The 20,282-nt window shown below is 36.4% G+C and overlaps 3 protein-coding genes across 3 annotated transcripts; 1 reads left to right on the plus strand and 2 right to left on the minus strand.

Annotated features, from left to right (window-relative positions):
* Positions 1-3,856: 3,856 nt before the first annotated feature.
* Positions 3,857-6,691, plus strand: LOC136237682 (tripartite motif-containing protein 2-like). Its single transcript, XM_066027899.1, has one exon. It carries the CDS (start codon positions 3,857-3,859, stop codon positions 6,689-6,691), a length of 2,835 nt encoding a protein of 944 aa, XP_065883971.1.
* Positions 6,692-10,889: 4,198 nt separating this feature from the next.
* Positions 10,890-11,845, minus strand: LOC136239436 (uncharacterized). The gene is made up of 3 exons (XM_066030176.1): positions 11,575-11,845; positions 11,425-11,510; positions 10,890-11,149 (listed from the first exon to the last, which is right to left on the minus strand). Exons 1-3 carry the CDS (start codon positions 11,726-11,728, stop codon positions 11,060-11,062), a joined length of 330 nt encoding a protein of 109 aa, XP_065886248.1. The 5' UTR covers positions 11,729-11,845; the 3' UTR covers positions 10,890-11,059.
* A 6,596-nt stretch (positions 11,846-18,441) lies between these two features.
* On the minus strand, positions 18,442-19,371 carry LOC136239370 (uncharacterized). The gene is made up of 3 exons (XM_066030106.1): positions 19,104-19,371; positions 18,954-19,039; positions 18,442-18,697 (listed from the first exon to the last, which is right to left on the minus strand). The coding sequence occupies exons 1-3, from the start codon at positions 19,255-19,257 to the stop codon at positions 18,608-18,610; spliced, it is 330 nt and encodes a 109-aa protein (XP_065886178.1). The 5' UTR covers positions 19,258-19,371; the 3' UTR covers positions 18,442-18,607.
* Positions 19,372-20,282: the final 911 nt, after the last annotated feature.

Below are 20,282 nucleotides of genomic sequence, written 5' to 3' on the forward strand. Positions count from 1 at the left end.
ATAACCATATACTTACATGCTAATATTGATGCATTTCACTGGTGCAGTTATCCTGGACAATCAGGAGGCCTAGCAGTAGTGCAAATAATTTATGGAGAAGTAAATCTTTCTGAAGATTGTCCTACACTATTGTAAGAAACATAAGCTCAGTTAAGCAATATGACTACCGTGTATGTATGTTACTTTTACAGTATGCTAAAGATTACGTCAATCAAACATCATTCTTTGATATTGGTATGCATAGTAATTAAGTCTGGTTGTTCATGCAGGTTCTACACTGGTGATGTTGTCTACCCATTTGGATATGGACTGAGTTCAACCTACCTTGTTAAAAATTTATTGATAGCAACCAATACTTTACTACACATTTTGTGTATCAGGTTTGAATGGGAGAAGTCACCAAAAATTCAAGTGTTGAGGGGTGGATCCAAGGGGGGTGTGCACCAGGATAGCAAGGTATATGAAGCAGGGGATTGGGAACATGCTAAAGGTATTTCATAAGGACTAAAATTTTTGATGGAGAGTAGTTTTAAGTGGCCTGCAATGATCAAGAGCAATAAGAATCAGTGACAGTAATAGGTAGTACATTTATGAGCCTATTGTCATATTCAATGGCATGCAAAGCTGACCATGTGCAATTAATTTACAAAATATCCTGTGGAAGATTCTGAAGTGATATATATGTAATGACTGTTCTATTAGAGTATTTAATTGAGTAGAGAGAGAGAACCATCATTATTGAGGAAACATGTAAATACTGACTATTACATTACTATTTAAAATGAGACCTGAGACCTTGGTCTCATGCAACCACAACTAGATTTCATAAAGAGAACTGTGTGGGCACAGAAAGTTCAAGAAAAAAATGTAAATTAATCAGATGGCTGCAGGTTTGAGGCTGTCCAGGTCCAGTCATGGATTTTTCTCCTTTCTTCACCTTTTCAAACATACTTTCTGTAACAACTTTAAACAGGCAGTAGGACCAGGTGTCCTACAGACCTTCAGCACTTGTGCTGTAAAGCCTTAATAAATAAATAAAATAAATGAAAAGTGTAAACTACAACAATAGAAAATCTGTTACATTATTACATACGTAAACTAAGGTGTCCACTCACTACAGTTCCAGGCCAAATCCAAAAAAAATTTCTATCTTGATCTTGTATTTTGTTTGGGATGGGGGGTTGGGGACGGGCACATTCCCTTTATGCTTCCTTACCCCCCCCAAATCTGCCACTAGAACTATCACTGAACCGGCTGTACAATATCAAGTTACATGTTACATATAACTGTCAATCAACATCAGGAGCAGCTTTACTTTACATGACTTACAGTGTATGTCTGGTCTTCAACTTTTACATCATCATGTTAATGTCACTGATCAGGATGTTAATGCTGTGATGAAACAATTATTTGGATTTCAAACAATTGAATTGAACCCTAAAGAAAATGCAGCTCTCTTCTGGCTGCTGGGGTAGAATCGTTCAAGACGGCCAATGAAGAGATTCTATTGTCACAGATGTAACATATAGCTAGAGCTGTATATACACATGTACAGTAAAGTAATGGTGATGGTGCTGTGAGTTGCATTTTGTGCTCATGCTGATCTGAGGCAGCTAGGAGTAGATGTATAGGGTTAAGGGTGTTACGTTCTTTGCATGCAATGACATACTGCACGAAAAGTGTTAGTAACTGAGATACATGTCAGTTTCAGTGGAAACTAAGGTGTGTGAGAGCTGATTCAATGAATTGAGAGCACGAACACTGTAGCTTTACTATAGTTTTATTAATTTTTAATTACTGTGGAATCAATACTGTGTCTTCTCACAAACCCTTAGTAGGAAAAACACTTCCCCTATAAATCATCTGCTAGCAAGAAGTTGCATGATGTTTAGGATGAAGTTCAGCTGTTGTGGTACATACCTATAGACAATGTATTGCTACATGGAGAGAAGATTGAGTCATGAAATTTTCTCTGCATTCAACAGAGTTTGTGTTGAGATTCTGGCTCCATGTATATATTCAGTCTTTCAAGCCTTTTGACACTTCATATTTTTGTTTTAGATTTTAGCTGCTTTGGACATTAAAGGACTGATGATAATGTTTTGGCAGAATGGGTTAGCTTTTGCGGTAGAGTAATCCACTTGCTATAACATAGTTATTACTCCACTAGACTTGTCATAATTATCCTATCTTCATACTGTTTTTACAAGTATGCAATTTACTAACCATTATATTTATTTGCCTGGCAATGCCTACTTCCAAATGTAGCGAAATTGCTTGACTTTAGTGAGGTGTGGTCAGGCCTGTGGGACAACAGCACACAGGTGGTCATAATTAAAGACACTGAAACCATGCATGCAGGCACCATGGAAGTAGAATATTTTGTTGATAGCTACTTGGATGATCATACCAGACTAACCTTCTGATAACTATCCCTCACAAGAGCGACCATAGTACTGCTCAACTTAAATTGATTTAGCCACTTTGTGTGATTATGACCATCCTTGAAATTTTGTCCCAATGAAGACATCTTCATTAATTTCCATAACTCAGACACATCCTCCCTTATTTTTGAATAACATTCATACTACAGATGCTGTGCACTTCATGATCAGTAAAGAGCATTATTGGCTTTATACATTTGACTCTTCTCTTACTTGGCAGAAGCATGCTATGAGTCACAGGAAACAACATTTGGAGCAACCTATATATCACTGTGGGTCATTTTTAAATTTAATCGTCAGGATATTTTTGCCCTTTATGCAGATCTTGGATGATGTCGTCTCTTAGCTGGAGTGGGGCAAGGAAACCTCCAATCCTTTTGCTCTAACCATTTCCTCAGACAATCTCATAGACTGTAAAACCATCCAACTACGTACCTTCCTTGTTCACCAGCCCTCTAGTGTTAGTACTAGTTAACTGGCAGATAAAACCAACCAATCCCTTGCATTTTTGAATATCAGATTAATTCCATCATATAGACAAGGAATGATGATAAAATTGTGGGACACAATTCCAGCAAGAACTTTATTGCAAGGCCAACCGTAAAGAAGAACTGTTTTTGAAGAATAATGAGTCGTAGTGTCTGACAGTTGTACGTATGTATGTATGTATGCCATATGTATGTATGTATGTATGTATATATGTATGTATATATGTATGTATGTATGTATGTATGTATGTATGTATGTATGTATGTATGTATGTATGTATGTATGTATGTATGTATGTATGTATGTAGCTATGTATGTATGTATGTATGTATGTATGTATGTATGTATGTATGTATGTATGTATGTATGTATGTATGTATGTATGTATGTATGTATGTATGTATGTATGTATGTAAGTATGTACGTATGTACGTACGTACGTATGTATGTATGTATGTATGTATGTATGTATGTATGTATGTATGTATGTATGTATGTATGTATGTATGTATATTGTATAATTTGTATGTATGTATGTATGTAGCTAGCTATGTATGTATGCAACAACTTTAAAGCAGTCTGGCCACACGACTTATTGGAATGGCCAGCTTCACTAAAACAGCAAAACATTTATTCGTAACTATCCTTCAGTTCTAGGGACCTACAAGGGAAAGCCCATGAAACACAGGAGTCAAATGCAACATGCGTGCACCTTTTTGTTGTCTCACAACTATGAAGTAGCTAGGTTGTTATAAATGTGAAGGGGAAAAATGTTTCAAGATACTCAAGAAACATAGATTTAAGTCTACTATTCTCTAGGGGATACTAGAAAAGCATCAACACTATTCACTTTGGTTTTGCGCATGCGTTTAGCTGCACGTGAGTATGCACCGCCCACCCGAGACTAAAAAAAACTGAGAAAGATGGAGGTTGACCTCGAGGTGGATGGCTGGAATTTGTGGGATGAGGATGACCGTCACGAGGATCGAGACAAGGGTGTATCGTTATGTCAGGACACAACGTGTTATATTCAAAATGAATGGCAGTTACTAGAAGAAGAATTAACCTGTACCTCCTGTGAAAATGTATTTGTAGGACCAAAGACGGTTCCGTGTTTGCATACGTTCTGTGTAAGATGCGTTGAATCTGCAGTGGACGCTGAGACTGGGAATTTTACTTGTGCCGTGTGCAGTGCGGTGTTTTCCAAAGAAGAAATAGCCGACATTCCTGTTAATGCCTCTATTGGTCGCCTTGTGGCTATCACCAAGAAACATAAAGGTATAGAAAAGGCGTGCGGGAAAGCCTTTGACAAAGATGCTTCAGATTTAACGGCTACATGTGGTCAATGTGAGGAAGGTACTCCTGCCACATGGTGGTGTCTGGTTTGTGATGATGCAGAAATGTGCGAAGAATGTTACAAAAGTCACTGTAGACTGAAGGTATACAAATCACACAAAGTTGTATCACTAAAGGATTTCATACAGAGTCCTAAAGTAATTTTGAATTGCTCACCACAACCTGATTACTGTAAAGAACACATCAAAAATCCTCTTGATTTGTATTGTAACAGCTGTTGTGAGTTTGTATGTACAGCCTGTCCTTGTTCAACTTCTGGTTCACAAAAGAAACATGATGTTGATACTGTCAATAATGTGTGTGAGGCGAAAAGAGTCAAAATAAAAGAAATGAATGAGATGTTGTGGTCATTGTTACAAAACGCAGACATGGCAATTCAGTATAACAAGATTGCAGAACAACAATTAAATGAAAACGTCACTAAAGAAATTGAATGGGTGCACCAATCATTTGAGAAAATTCGAAAACTTGTGGATCAGCACGAAGAAGATATTTTGTCTGGCCTTGAAACGTTCAAGTCAACTAAAGAAGGTTTACTTATAACACAAAGAACCAAATTGGATGAATTTAAGGAACGTTTGTCACAATGCACACAGTTCACTTCTAGCATTTTGTTTCCATTTAGGTCCAAGGAGTTGTTTATGTACAGTGAATGGATTACTGACAAGATGGGCGAATTGTCTCAAGAAAAAAATCTTGAAGCGGTTTATAAGGCGGATGATGATAATGCACTTGAGCATGATTCTTTTGCTATTGATGAGCTAGACTATCAACTGTCATTGCTGCATCATATGTGTAATCCTCCTCACCTTCCGTATTGTACTGTTAGTCTGTTAAATAAAACATCGGATTTAATTGAGATAGAAGTTCTACTAAGGGATCAACAAAGCCTTCCTGTTTCATATCAACTACCTTATCTTGACTTTAAGTCGGACAAACCTAAACAATTTTTTACCAATGTTGATTGGAAAACCAAAGAGAAAGGTGTTTATGTTTTATTGTATACTTCTGAAAAATCATATCATAAGTTAGCCATTACTTGGAAGGATAGTGTTATACATGAAATCAAAGTGTGGGAAGAAGAAGTTTCCTTGTTTTGTATACAACAGCCAAATTTTAATTTTGGATCATTCTATAGCAAAGAAACCATTATTAGTACAACACCTCGTCTTTTGTCTTTTGATCATGTCCATCCACCATACTGTAAGGTTAATGTCTTAACTAATACATTAGCTTTTGTTGAAGCAGAGGTAATACTAAATGATGAAAGCAACCACCCTGTTTCGGGTCAGGTAGCTCATCTTAGTGTGAAGTCAGAAATAGTAGGTTTGGATTGTAAATCTGCTTGGAAATTCTTGGATTTTAAGTGTGATTGGAAATACAAAGAAAATGAAAATGGTGTTTATACTCTATTGTGTACTTTTAAAAAGAAAAAACATCAAACGTTGACTATAATATGGAAAAGTGAAGTTGTAGAGAAAATACAGGTGGAAGGTAGTTTGTTTCACTATCCCATGGTTTCTAGGTACGATGGTATTCAAGGTTACAACAAAAAACGCAAGAGAAGAAATTTACGAGAACCAAAGTTTTTGACAAATTCATTGGATGCTCTAATTGTCAGTGACCCTGGTGACAACAGACTTATCTTATTCAACAAATCTGATTTTTATGACCGTGTTATTACAAATGGCAACCAAATAGGTTTTAAACCTAGTGGGACTGCTATAGATCCATATGGTCATTTGTATGTTGCAAACACTGCTCAGAATTGTATCATGAGGTTTGAGAAACCTGAGCACACTCCTAACATCTTTGATTATTTACTGTATGATCGTGGTTGTTCATTCGATGGTATCAGTTCATCTTATTTTAGTGGATGGTCACTAACTGGAGATGACAGATTACAAAATCCACAAGGCCTTGTCATATCTAAGTGTGGCTTCATGTATATCTGTGATCAAGGTAACAATCGTATTCAGGTCTATCATATCTCAGAGGATGGCAAAGAGCAATTCAGGTACTCTTATTGTGGTCAAGATGATAGCTCTTTTAGCCGCCCTACTGATGTGGCCCTTAATACTGGTGAAGATAAACTGTTTGTTACTGATACTGACAATCATAGAGTACAGGTTCTCACCATTGATGACCCAACCACAACAGAGATAACATATTCCTTCTCTATAGAACATGCAAGTATGCAGTTTCCATTTAGCGTATTCTGTACCGTTGACGGTGAAGTGATTGTTAGTGCTAAGGACAATGTGTTTGTGTTCAAGGAAGATGGCACTTATGTTTTTGCCATTGACTTTAAAGACCAGGAACCAACAGGAGTTACTGTGAACCAACGAGGAATGCTTGTTGTTTCCCTCACCCAGGATGGGGAAGTAGTGTTTTATTCATGATGAGTATTGCTACATTATTTGCTTTATTTTTTCTTTCCTATATTATTCTTTGATTGTAAACACATAATAATAAACCTATTATGCTTTTTGTACGTGAAGAAAGTAAACTGTAATTTACAGTGTTTCTGTAATGCATGTACACATTAAGTTTGGTGCTGTAAGAAATTGAGAGATTATAACTTTTGATTTGTATTAACTATACTGAAGAGTATTATGTGTTTTACTTTGTGCTGTCAACTACTATAGTGAACTGCAAATTTTTGGGATCCAATTTGCTTCTGTGATATATAGTCTGATCACCCTGATGTGTAAACCTCAGTAACTTGTAAGGCACATTCTACGTATACTTCAGTCAACTTGAGGCCTGAGTGCAGGTTTTTCAGACGTATCAACCATCATCAACTGGGCCACTCAGGCATCAATAATATCAAGATGTTCTAATAGAACAGTCACTCTAATACAGTAGTCAACTGCTCAGATAAACAGTTAACATTAGTCTCACATTCAATTTCAGAGGATATAATGTTTTTAAATTTCCATAGAAAGCTTGACATAAAATTGAAGGTCAGTAAAATACCCTGATATAACAATCACCATAATACAGCATCGAAATAAATGCTGTAATGTGATAGACTGCTGATCACTCTCAGATTCTGTTTCAGGGGGTCTAATTTTCAGAATTTCCTCTTAGATTAACATATTTTTGTATGCTATAGTGTGCTTCACACACAAAGGAATGCTTTCCCTATAACATATACTAGCTACTGTAACAATGTCATGTAGCTAGGCCTGGCATCATCAAAATTTGGCTACTCCCCTGGCGTCAACTGTGTATATATAGCTACATATATCATTTTATTAGTAAAAAGCTTCTTAAATCATCATAATGGTGCATATAAATATTAACATTCAGACAGTAAAAAATCAACTCTTCCACATGACATTAAATAAAAATGATCAAGTTATACGGGGAAACCCCAAGGCACTTCTCATACTGATCAAAACAATCATCAACAAAAACTTTGTGACTACCTTGTAGATAACATGACAGTTATGATCCTCAATGATGCATGCATGGGCACTGGATTACAGTGCTATATAGATACAAGGGTGCAGCCAAGATTTTTTGGAGGGGAATTCCAACAGCATACACATATAGACACCTGTAAGTGATAGATATCTCACAAGTATAGGAACTATGAATCTACTAATACTAATGGAATGATTTACAATCAAAACATTGAAACTACAAATATATATATGCACAGTATTGTACAAGTTACATTTCATCCTACGTGGAAGAATGGTTTATAGCTGAATGCAAGAGCCTACAACTGGCCAATATAATTAATCACTGCAAATTATGTAATTAGACTGAAACAACATGGCCTGCCTGTGTGGTGTATTGTAAGTTGTATTGGCTACAAATTTATATGTATTCTGAAAAGTGCAGAGAAAGTGTTAGTTAATAAGTCCAATCTTCTTAGCAGTGGTGATACAGAGCTGACATAGCTACAGGAGAGGGTACAGCAAGAAGTTTTTTTGCGTGGTTATACAGTATAAACTAGAATTTCAGTATGGAGTAGGGTACAAGTTGCAAGATTTTTGCAATTTTAAAGCTTTAAAATTGCTTTAAATTCTATTGCTATGTCAAATAAACAGGAATTTAGGGTCACATTCCAGACTCTGATAAAACTTTGTGTGGTTGTATATAGTACCTGTGGTGCTCATGACCCATACAAATTTTTAGCTTCATAAAACACATTCTGATTTACCCTATATGTATGACTGTATTATGGTCTACTATATGAACATTTTGACCATAAAATATTTTAACCATTCAATTATTTCTTTATATGGTGCTTTTAAGTTAAAAGGTGTATATAGCTGAATTTACATGTACACTCTCCCTCTAGCATACTATATATACCTTGCAAAAATGGTGAAAAGAATGCATGTTCCCTTATTCTTAAACGAGGCTCTGGAATTTTGTCCAGCATACCGAGGTATTACCAAGGCCAAAACTGTGATACTGAAATGAAAGTATAAGATTTTTGGCTCTTATTGTTAACAGGAAGTGAATGTCTACATATTAATACATTCATCCAGGTCAATCCCATATCCACTGTTGTCACCATGAAAACTGCTTAATAATCAATGTTAGATTTGATGATTGAAAAGTTAGGATCAACAGAGCCCCATTCAATTACTCTAATAGAACACACATCTTAGACAAAACACTCTAATAGAACAGTCACTTCTACTATTCCAATAGCAGTGTTTAGTTTTATTGATGATGGTGGGACTACTGTATGAATACATGTTGACAATCAACTATAAAGCTAAAGTTTAAGTCTTTGTGATAGCAAATTGTTTGTACTTTTACATTCAGTGTTTATTGTTTCAGAGGTGTATCACATGACAGGTCTTGTAAAGAGGTAAAGTAAAACACTAAAGTGTGTAAACAGTTTGCATCATGTGAGTGACAGCTGCTATAGCTCCTGTGTTTCCACAAGCAAAAATATCTAAACTGTATAGTTGGTGTATATAGGGAATGGTTAGCTACTTAGTGAACAAAGAATTAGCTGACTGATTATGTGTATCATTGGGTGGCACCTCTTAGATGATGTAAAGTCACTAAATGTGTTATTCTAAAGGCTAAATATTTGCATTGCTATACAGTGTAATAACCTCTTAATTCTTTTTGAATTGTACATGTAGATTATTATTGAGCAAGAGTTACATACAACTTGTCAGTAATAAGAATGAGTATATAGTGTCCTCATCTGGACAATGCAATGAATTGCTTCAGGGACAGCCAATCAAAGAGAAATATTTTGTAAATGCCAGAGACTTTGCTACTATGCTTCCTTAAACAATTCTCTATCATTATATCTGCCATTATATAAGAAGAAGCACAACTACCAAACATCACACCTAGAGAAGTGGACATGTCTCCTTTCATGCCAATGGAGGTCTCCCTCAAGAAGCACTACTACAGTGTACTTTATAAACTTTTTGGCTTTTTCCTACTAGCTACAGCTATTCTGGGTTGCTGTATTTTTCCTTTCTTATATGTAATGGTGTTTGGTAATATGCTAGCTGCAGAGATCTGTATATCATGCCATCAACAGAAGTTCAGGACTATTAGCTGTCAACACTAGCTTGTACTTTGAGTTGATAGATTGAGTCCCATTTAACAGGGCAAGAACAGCTGTAGAGTTCTTGTACTGCTAATGGATACAAAATCTTACCTGATGGTAGACTAAGGTGTCAAAATACTGGTCGTATTGATTGCTGTCTGTTTGTTCAAAATCATCATTGATGATTTCTTTTGTTTGCTACAGGTAATATAATGATTTAACCCTCATGATGTTTATCAGTTGTCTTGAGACTCAAAATGTCTTTCCTCCTTTCATGTCCAACATTTGTGCACTTTATAAGAATGCATGCATGGGCTGTTAGGTAAACCAACTGAAGTTATTAGTTACAGTACAGGAATGTGTATGCATGGTGGCTATGGCTGTAGATGTAACACTCTAGTAGAGGAGCACTTTGTAACAGCTACAGAGGAAGTGGATAAGGAAGAAGATAACTGAGCACACCACATGTGTCTTAACTCAAACTGCTGAAGAAACAGTAAACATACAGACTTGTTTGTTATTTCACAGTCTCATAGTAGAGGTCAATTAGCTACATGTACTTGTTTACAGTTACACAACAAATGGTGTACTTCACTGCTTATAAAATTTGTGTTTAATCTTACCATAACACTATACAGATATATCTCATTCTTGTCTGTGGCAGATCTATAGCATAATGAAAGATGACTAGGACTGAAAGTTTTTTAAGCTAATTTCCTTTGATTAACTAGTAAGATAAACACTAGAGAATAATTGGCAAGAAATGATAAATAGTTTACCAAGTGGCTACATTCTATCACATCAGTCAGTGCAGGACTAAACACTCACAAAGTTCACAAATCTTATTGATGCCACACATGATTGTCTACAATACTAACTACAAACTATGGTACACAAGGACAGATCTACGTAGCTCCCCTAAACCCATCCCTGATATGCTGCATGTCATGTTTTATTCACATACAACGTGACTAAATTAACACTCGGCCTGAACCTATTGAAACATTTTTTGTGCAGCATAAATTAGAGTTATCATGCAGAACATTTCAAACAAGTTCCCAATGGTGAGGATACATTACAGTGTAAACATATCAATTTATATACACATATAGATTGTCAATCCATTATAACAGTTAATTACCAAGTCATTACAGGGTTGTTTAGTATCATTATCAGTCGGCAGCTTCAATTGGAGTGAATCATATCTTCTATCTGAGTATGTTAATCATAATACATTACAGATGATACGACGTCCACCATCTATTCTCCTCGGTGGCCAGACTCCATTGTAAACTTCCTGAACCACTTGTACAATCTGCAAGACAGATTATACATTGAGATCAGAAGCCAGTTGTGAAATGCCCATGCACATGTGTAGTATACTACAGAATATATTATAGCATATCTAGGGTGTTCTTTTGGGTAGAATTTTAACCCCAGCATCTATTATGCTCAGCACAATACACAATCTTTGTTTGCAAACTGTTAATGGACCACATGCATGTCACATGTGCTGATGTGAATGCAATGCTGTCTGGAGCTTTTTTGTACAGTGCATGAGTATATGCCACATCATGATTCAATACTCACCTCCTCACGGTCAGGATATTGACGAGCATAACGTTTGGAGTAGACCAGGAAATCGTTCACAAACACTTCAAAGGGCTCTAGCTCAGCTTCAGCAAGAAAAACAATAATTTAACACATTAAAATGTAACGCTGGGTTCTAAATGTGCTTACCACGAACATTTTGAATGTTTTCTGGAATGTCAGAAGTTACTTCCGTGTTTCGGAATGCGTCTATTATTGCAGCTTCAAGTCTCTCAAATTCATCCCTTGATGAGTCACAACCACCGTTGTAAACAACACGAACTGCAACTGAAATGTCACCCATCTGAGCACTATAACGATGAAGATTTGGAATTCACAGCTTCTGCCGCTTTGAGTACCTCTCAACTTCTCCCCAAGATTGAATCGAGATTGAGATAGAATGGCGCACGCCCCACGACTTTCAAAGGCTATGAATTACGTATAATGACGCATACATAATGACGTAAGGTTAAGCAATGTACTGCACTTAGTCTAAGAAGTGCTTAAGAAATGCTAGCTATTAGACGGAGCAAAGGTAGATACTGGTGGGCAGTTTCTGACAGCAGGATTTCGGGGGAAGGAAGGGGTTGCTACCAGAGGTATTTAAATTTGATGGCTAAGAAAAGTGACAGCTGGTTCTGGAGTCTGGTGGCATGCCCCCACAGGAACTACTGAGATTATATTATTTTCATAATGCTCTAATGAAATGGCATCATTATTCTCTAGCAGTTGTAAACTGTCATATATAAAGGATATAAAGTTTAGCTAATACAGCTAGTGGTCCCTCCGAACTTGTTGGGTCCTGCATGAGTGTCATAGGTGGATCTAGGAGACACTACTACTGGGAGGGGGGAGGCTGAGGGGATAGCAATAAAACTTTTATTCACTAGGAGCTAGCTATATTCTTTTGCATAACTTTAACTGGTATAGCTGGATGGATGAAAGATGTGTATACATTCTACGACTCTAGTTAGCTATTTAAAATTAGACTTTGTTCAGAATTTTTGATAGTTATCTAATGAAGTATATGTTTTGAAAAGTAGCTATTGTCAACAGAACTAGGCAATATTGTCATAATTATGTGACCGGAAAAGGAGTCTTATAGCTTTTCCAAATTTCCATGTTTGGCGAGTCATAAGGTGAGTGTCCCTAATATGAAACAGTATGTATTATGGGACACTTGGATAATTTGAGTCATAATTACTATTAGGCACTTACTTCAGTGTGCGTAGAATGCCATAAAGGTGTTTTGACATGCCAGTTCTCACAAGTGTGTAAAAAGTTTAGCTAAACAGTTTATAACTCATGTGAGTTGCTGAAGATGTTGATATAGGTTAAAACCATGTAAATCAACCTTAATTTTGCTGTCTAAAAATGACCCTGTAAAAAGCTGTTAAATATGACAAAATGCAATTATGTGTAGCATCTCATCTTCATAACAGGGCGTTTGAAATCACTCAGCTAAGGACTGGAGTTAGTTTTGGCATGTTTCAGTAACATCTGAAATGAAGGAAACACATACAGTGGTTAGATCTACCTCTGCATTGGAATTGTACTGCACTGACTGTCAATATACTTTGTTTTTATTAAAAGATGTATTAGTAAATGTTTTAGTGTACCTTAATTCACGTAAATTAGAAGCTATTTGCAACTGTCAGTATCTGAAAGTAGAACCATCTCATAATATGATCAGCTGTCTCATAATTATGGACATTTACATGTCAGGAAGCCATATAAAAATCTGTTTTCTTGCAAGCAATGTCCGTTAAATTTTAATACTCTATATGGAACATACCTATTGGTGCATACCTGGTCAAAATTTTATTGCTTTACGTGCTTCCTGCTCCACGTTAGAGGATATTGAAATAGTTTTCACATTTTTTTGTCTCATAATATGCACCATAATTATGTACACTGACAACATTGAGACACCTTACAAGTTCTCATCATTGGGTTATGCTATATGGCTAATTTTTTTACTGAGGTTAATAGACTCATTGATGAGTCTTTGGTCCAAAAATTTAAGTCCCTATGAGTTATCTGTATGCAACCATTCTTAAGTGTCCCATAATAGAAACACTTACCTTAACTCATCATCTATTGTCAAAATTACATCCAGGAATAGTGTGCTATTTTAGGAGTGTTAAGTGACCAAATTTCAGGCTGGTACCATACTCACAAGTCAAGTTATGGATTGCCAAGTACATGCAATTAGAAAAGCTATAAGATCTCTTTATCCAGTCACATATACACAAAACTTACCAATACAATTGTATGCTCTGTTAGAGTTGTGACTGTTCTATTAGAGTATCTCAATCTTATATAGCACAAAAATTCAAACTTCTTTGTCACAATTTCTTCACAGTGTACAGTTTATACATGTAAAGTGCATAATGTTGTCTTTTTCTTTGTCTATTGGTTTTCTGTACCTCAAAGCAGTGTGAGTGAATCCAGTTTGTTTTTGCTGTCAATATATATAGTCCTGTAAGTCCACGGGGGGGGGCAAGAGAAGGACCGGAGGTTCTACAGTTCCGATAATGGAATGTTCAGCCAGATAATGGAGAGAGACCACATAACATAGTCTGTTTTTACATCTTAAATAACACAAGGAAGGGGAGGGAGATGGGTAGCTATGTCAGTTACACATGTACACATGATCGATACTAAACAAACTATATACTTTGAATAGTGTGATTTACAGTCTCGTTGTTCAAAGTATATGATGTTGAAATGAAACTATAATTGATAAATGATGCAGAAAGTGTACAAACAAATAAACATTAACAAGAACAAAATATTAAACAAATAAATGGCAGGTATATAAGTCCTTGGACGCATGCGACCAAAGTTACCAAACAGGACCACAAAAGGAACTTGTGTGGGAATGACAAGGAAGATGTACTTACAAAGAAATAGCGTTTACAACAGTTAATTAAGTAAGAAAATTCTCTGAGAGGATGAAATATTTTTACAGGCAGGATGATCCAACATCCTCCTGATAAGCAACTTAATTAGAAATTGTTGTGTCAGGCCATGCAAGAAAATTAATTAAATTCAACAGATTGTTCACAGAGACTTGCTGGTAGCAAGCACTGTAATTTAACTGCCAAATACAGAGTCAGTGGAGGGGCAAAACTCGCCGAAGTGTGCATGGTGTACATGTATGTTCAGAATGTGCATATGCTAGAGCTACGTAGGTGGTCTGGGGACTAGGAAATTACTAGAATCTATTATTGTGATGAAAGATTGTGAACAAATTGAGATCTGATAAAAAAGGAGCTATATAGGTGCTCAGTTGGAAGTAATTTTATTGGAAAATAGTATACACTGCTATTGGATTTTAAGGCATTGCATAATAGCAGACTGTCACAACAAGCAAAGACTAGCTAGCTACACTGATTACATTTTAAGTCAAATGGTGCCCCAAAAGAAAACCTTTTGAAAATTTAGATTGGACACATAACAGTGACTTCATATGGCCACTGTTCTGTGGTGCAGGTTGCTATTTCAATCTGACTTCTACAACTATGGCCCCTTCGCCATAATAAAACTATCACATATATACACAACTAGTTTCGGCCACAACTAACACCTATTTTAGCTCTTGACAGTACAAATAATGGAGCAGAGCTTGAAGAAGGATCTAGTATAGGGAGTACAAAGCTAATATTGAAAAGGAATTAGAAGTACTTTCAAATACAGTCTACAATTACAGAAGAGATTGTAGATGGTGGATGTCGTATCTGTGCTGCTATGTCCATTGTCCACCAACTGTGATACTGAAATAATGAAAGTGTTATTGTTTTAAAATGATTATAAGTTTTTGGCCCTTATTGTTAACATGAAGTGAATGTCTACATATTCATTAATATCATCATTCTCCACTTCTCTCCTCCTGTGAGCAGCAACAGTTACAAATTAGAGCCAATAATACCACAGGACCTGATTCCATAAATTCTGTAAGGTTTCAATCCCATATCCACTATTGTCACCATGAAAATTGCCTAATAATCAATGTTACATTTGATGATTGAAAAGTTTGGATGAACAGAGCCCCATTCAATTACTCTAATAGAATGCACATCTTAGACAAAACACTCTAATAGAACAGTCACTTCTACTATTCCAATAGCAGTGTTTAGTTTTATTGATGATGGTGGGACTACTGTATGCAAACATGTTGACAATCAACTCAGGGGCGGATCTAGGATTTATAAAAGGGGGGGCTAACTCAAGGTACTAATCTCTTGGGTGGAGGTGTGCAAAGCATGCTGGAACTAGGGGGTCTGGGGGCATGCCCCCCCCCCCCCCCCCCCCCAGGAAATTTTTGAAAAATAGATGCTAAATACTGCAATTTGGAGACATTTCCACATAAAATGCATATTTCTGCCTGTAGATATATTTTATATACTGCCTTTAGATAATATGGCTCTCTGCAGCATTTGCTAATGGAAAGGTTTGGGTATAGGTTCAGACAATCAAGCACATGATGCACCCTCTCACAATTATGTGCATGATAGAATAATAATGTTGAAACTGGAAAATTGTGAAATTTGAATGATACGAGATTGAATCTGTGAGCATTTTCAATGGAAATTGTGTACCTGAATTAAGTATACCAATACCGGTAATACTACACAAGTAAATGAATAAGCCTTTTAATCAGACCAATACACTTCATTGTATCTATAGGCGCAGACCAATGCACTTCATTGTATCTATAGGCGCAGGCAGATTTGGAAAAATTCCATAACAAAATCAACTTTATGCTTCCACTGAATGTTCTATTAGAGTAGTTAGGTGACTGCTCTATTAGAGTATCTCGATCTTGTACACCTCCAAAGCTGATCCGGGTCCTTGTTGCATAACCTATAGCATAAATCCACTGATAATGCCTTGGAAAGATGTTTATAAGATGGGTTTATGAGTATTTGTATTATTAGTGATCATATAATTATGCTAAGACAAAATTTCATTATAACCCTCAGCATATTGATCAAGTAAAACCTAAAAGTGAAGGGGGGGGGGGGGGGCTTCAGCCCCCAAAGCCCACCCCCTAGATCCGCCCCTGCAACTATAAAGCTAAAGTTTAAGTTGTTGTGATAGCAAATTGTTTGTACTTTTACATTCAGTGTTTATTGTTTCAGAGGTGTATCACATGACAGGTCTTGTAAAGAGGTAAAGTAAAACACTAAGGTGTGTAAACAGTTTGCATCATGTGAGTGACAGCTGCTATAGCTCCTGTGTTTCCACATTTCCACAAACAAAATATTTAAACTGTATAGTTGGTGTATATAAGGAATGGTTAGCTTAGTGAACCAAGAATTAGCTGACTGATTATGTGTATCATTGGGTGGCATCTCTTAGATGTAAAGCCACTAAATGTGTTATTCTAAAGGCTAAAAATTTACATTGCCATACAGTGTAATAATCTCTTAATTCTTTTTGAATTGTGCATGTGATTATTATTGAGCAAGAGTTACATACAACCTGTCAGTAATAAGAATGAGTATATAGTGTCTTCATCTGGACAATGTAATGAGTTGCTTCAGGGACAACCATTCAAAGAGAAATATTTTATAAATGCCAGAACCTTTGCTGTTATGCTTCCTTCAACAATTCTCCATCATTATATCTGCCATTATATAAGAAGAAGCACAACTACCAAACATCACACCTAGAGAAGTAGACATGTCTCCTTTCATGCCAATGGAGGTCTCCCTCAAGAAGCACTACTACAGTGTACTTTATAAACTCTTTGGCTTTTTCCTATTATAGCTACAGCTATTGTGGGTTGTTGTATTTTTCCTTTCTTATATGTAATGGTGTTTGGTAATATGCTAGCTGCAGAGATCTGTATCTCATGTCATACACCAACAGAAGTTCAGGGCTATTAGCTGTCAACACTAGCTTGTACTTTGAGTTGATAGATTGAGTCCCATTTACCAGGGCAAGGACAGCTATAGAGTTCTTGTACTTCTAATGGATATGAAATCTTACCTGATGGTAGACTAATTAAGGTGTCAAAATACTGGTCGTATTGATTGCTGTCTGTTTGTTCAAAATCATCATTAATGACTTCTTTTGTTTGCTACAGTTAATATAATGATTTAACCCTCATGATGTTTATCAGTTGTCTTAAGACTCAAAATGTCTTTCCTCCTTTCACGTCCAACATTTGTGCACTTTATAAGAATGCATGCATGCATGGGCTGTTAGCCTTGTAAACCAATTGAAGTTATTAGTTACAGTACAGGAATGTGTATTCATGGTGGCTATGGCTGTAGATGTAACACTCTAGTAGAGGAGCACTTTGTAACAGCTACAGAGGAAGTGGATAAGGAAGAAGATAGCTGAGCTCACCACATGTGTCTTAACTCAAACTGCTGAAGAAACAGTAAACATACAGACTTGTTTGTTATTTCACAGTCTCATAGTAAAGGTCAAGTAGCTACATGTACTTGTTTACAGTTGCACAACAAATGGTGTACTTCACTGCTTATAAAATTTGTGTTTAATCTTACCATAACACTATACAAATATATCTCATTCTTGTCAGTGGCAGATCAGTAGCATAATGAAAGAGGACTAGGAGTTAGTGTGGCTTGTTATATACAACTGTCCAACTTGTATCAGTATTGGGGTTGAAAGTTTTCTAAGTTACATTGCTAATATCCTTTGATTAACTAGCAAGATAAACATTGGAGAATAATTAGCAAGAAATGATAAATAGTTTACCAAGTGGCTACATTCTATTACATCAGTCAGTGGACTAAACACTCACAAAGTTCACAAATCTTATTGATGCCACACATGATTGTCTACAATACAATTAAAATACTACAAATTGTGGTACGCAAGGACAGATCTACGTAGCTCCCTCTAAACTCACCCCTGATATGATGCATGTCACGTTTTATACATGTGTACTCACATAAAACTAAATTAACACCAAACCTGATGAAACATTATTGTGCAGCATCAATTAGAGTTATCATGCAGAACGTTTCAAACAACTTCCCAATGGTGAGGATACATTATAGTGTAAACATATCAATTTATACACACATACAGATTGTCAATCCATTATAACAGTTAACAAGTCATTACAGGGTTGTTTAGTATCATTATCAGTCGGCAGCTTCAACTGGAGTAAATCACATCTTCTATCTGAGTAAGCTAATCATAATACATTACAGATGATACGAGGTCCACCATCTATTCTCCTTGGTGGCCAGACTCTATTGTAAACTTCCTGAACCACTTGTACAATCTGTAACACAGATTATACAATGAGATCAGAAGCCAGTTGTGAAATTCCCATGCACATGTGTATTACGAGCATATCTAGGGTGTTCTTCTGGCTACATTAACCCCAGCATCTATTATGCTCAGCACAATACACAATCTTTGTTTGCAAACTGTTAATGGATCACATGCATGTCACATGTGCTGATGTGAATGCAATGCTGTCTGGAGCTTTTTTGTACAGTGCATGAGTATATGCCACATCATGATTCAATACTCACCTCCTCACGGTCAGGATATTGACGAGCATAACGTTTGGAGTAGACCAGGAAATCGTTCACAAACACTTCAAAGGGCTCTAGCTCAGCTTCAGCAAGAAAAACAATAATTTAACACATTAAAATGTAACGCTGGGTTCTAAATGTGCTTACCACGAACATTTTGAATGTTTTCTGGAATGTCAGAAGTTACTTCCGTGCTTCGGAATGCGTCTATTATTGCAGCTGAGAGTCTTTCAAATTCATCTCTTGATGAGTCACAACCACCGTTGTAAACAACACGAACTGCAACTGAAATTTCACCCATCTGAATTCTGAACACTATAACGATGAAGATTTGGAATTCACAGCTTCTGCCGCCTTGAGTACCTCTCAACTTCTCCCTAAGATTGAAATCGAGATTGAGATAGAATAGCGCACGCCCCACGACTTTCAAGGCTATGAATTACGTACGTATAATGACGCATACATAATGACGCATACATAATGACGCATACATAATGACGTAAGCTTAAAACTTGCATAATTGCAATGTACTGCACTAGTCTAAGAAGTGCTATGCTGCAAGATACAGAGAGCTAAGTCTAGTTGATAAACGCTAGCTATTAGACGGAGCAAAGGTAGATACTGGTGGGAAGTTTCTGACAGCAGGATTTCGGTGGAGGGAAAGAGGTTACTACCAGAGGTATTTATATTGGGTGACTAAGAAAAGTGACAGCTGGTTCTATTTTTTTAGGGGAGTCTGGTAGCATGTCCCCACAGGAACTACTGAGATTATGTTTGTAATTTTTTTTCATAACGCTCTATAATGAAATGGCATCATTATTCTCTAGCAGTTGTAATACTGACTAAACTGTCATATAAAGGACGGAAAGTTTAGCTAATACAGTGGTCCCTCCGAACTTGTTGGGTCCTGCATGAGTGTCATAGGTGGATTTAGGAGACACTACTACTGGGAGGAGGGGGAGGCTGAGGGGATAACAATAAAACTTTTATTCACTAGGAGCTAGCTATATTCTTTTGCATAACTTTGATTGGTATAGCTGGATGGATGAAAGATGTGTATACATCCTACGACTCTAGTTAGCTATTTAAAATTATACTTTGTTCAGATATTTTGATAGTTATCTAATGAAATATATGCTTTGAAAAGTAGCTATTGTCAACAGAACTAGGCAATATTGTCATAATTGTGTGACCGGAAAAGGAGTCTTATAGCTTTTCCAAATTTCCACATTTGACGAGTCATAACTCATCATGTGTTTAACCTATTGTATTAAAATTACATCGAGGAATAGTGTATGTTAAAAGTGTAAAGTGACCAAATTTCAG

This window comes from Dysidea avara, chromosome 11 (assembly GCF_963678975.1).
Source record: "Dysidea avara chromosome 11, odDysAvar1.4, whole genome shotgun sequence".
Classification (NCBI taxonomy): domain Eukaryota; kingdom Metazoa; phylum Porifera; class Demospongiae; order Dictyoceratida; family Dysideidae; genus Dysidea; species Dysidea avara.

Coding starts and splice junctions, on each gene's coding strand:
- LOC136239370 (XM_066030106.1), bottom strand. CDS start 19,257: ATGGGTGAAATTTCAGTTGCAGTTCGTGTTGTTTACAACGGTGGTTGT. Junction 19,040..19,103: donor AAACATTCAAAATGTTCGTG/GTAAGCACATTT, acceptor TTCTTGCTGAAG/CTGAGCTAGAGCCCTTTGAA. Junction 18,698..18,953: donor AATATCCTGACCGTGAGGAG/GTGAGTATTGAA, acceptor TCTGTGTTACAG/ATTGTACAAGTGGTTCAGGA.
- LOC136239436 (XM_066030176.1), bottom strand. CDS start 11,728: ATGGGTGACATTTCAGTTGCAGTTCGTGTTGTTTACAACGGTGGTTGT. Junction 11,511..11,574: donor AAACATTCAAAATGTTCGTG/GTAAGCACATTT, acceptor TTCTTGCTGAAG/CTGAGCTAGAGCCCTTTGAA. Junction 11,150..11,424: donor AATATCCTGACCGTGAGGAG/GTGAGTATTGAA, acceptor TCTGTCTTGCAG/ATTGTACAAGTGGTTCAGGA.
- LOC136237682 (XM_066027899.1), top strand. CDS start 3,857: ATGGAGGTTGACCTCGAGGTGGATGGCTGGAATTTGTGGGATGAGGAT.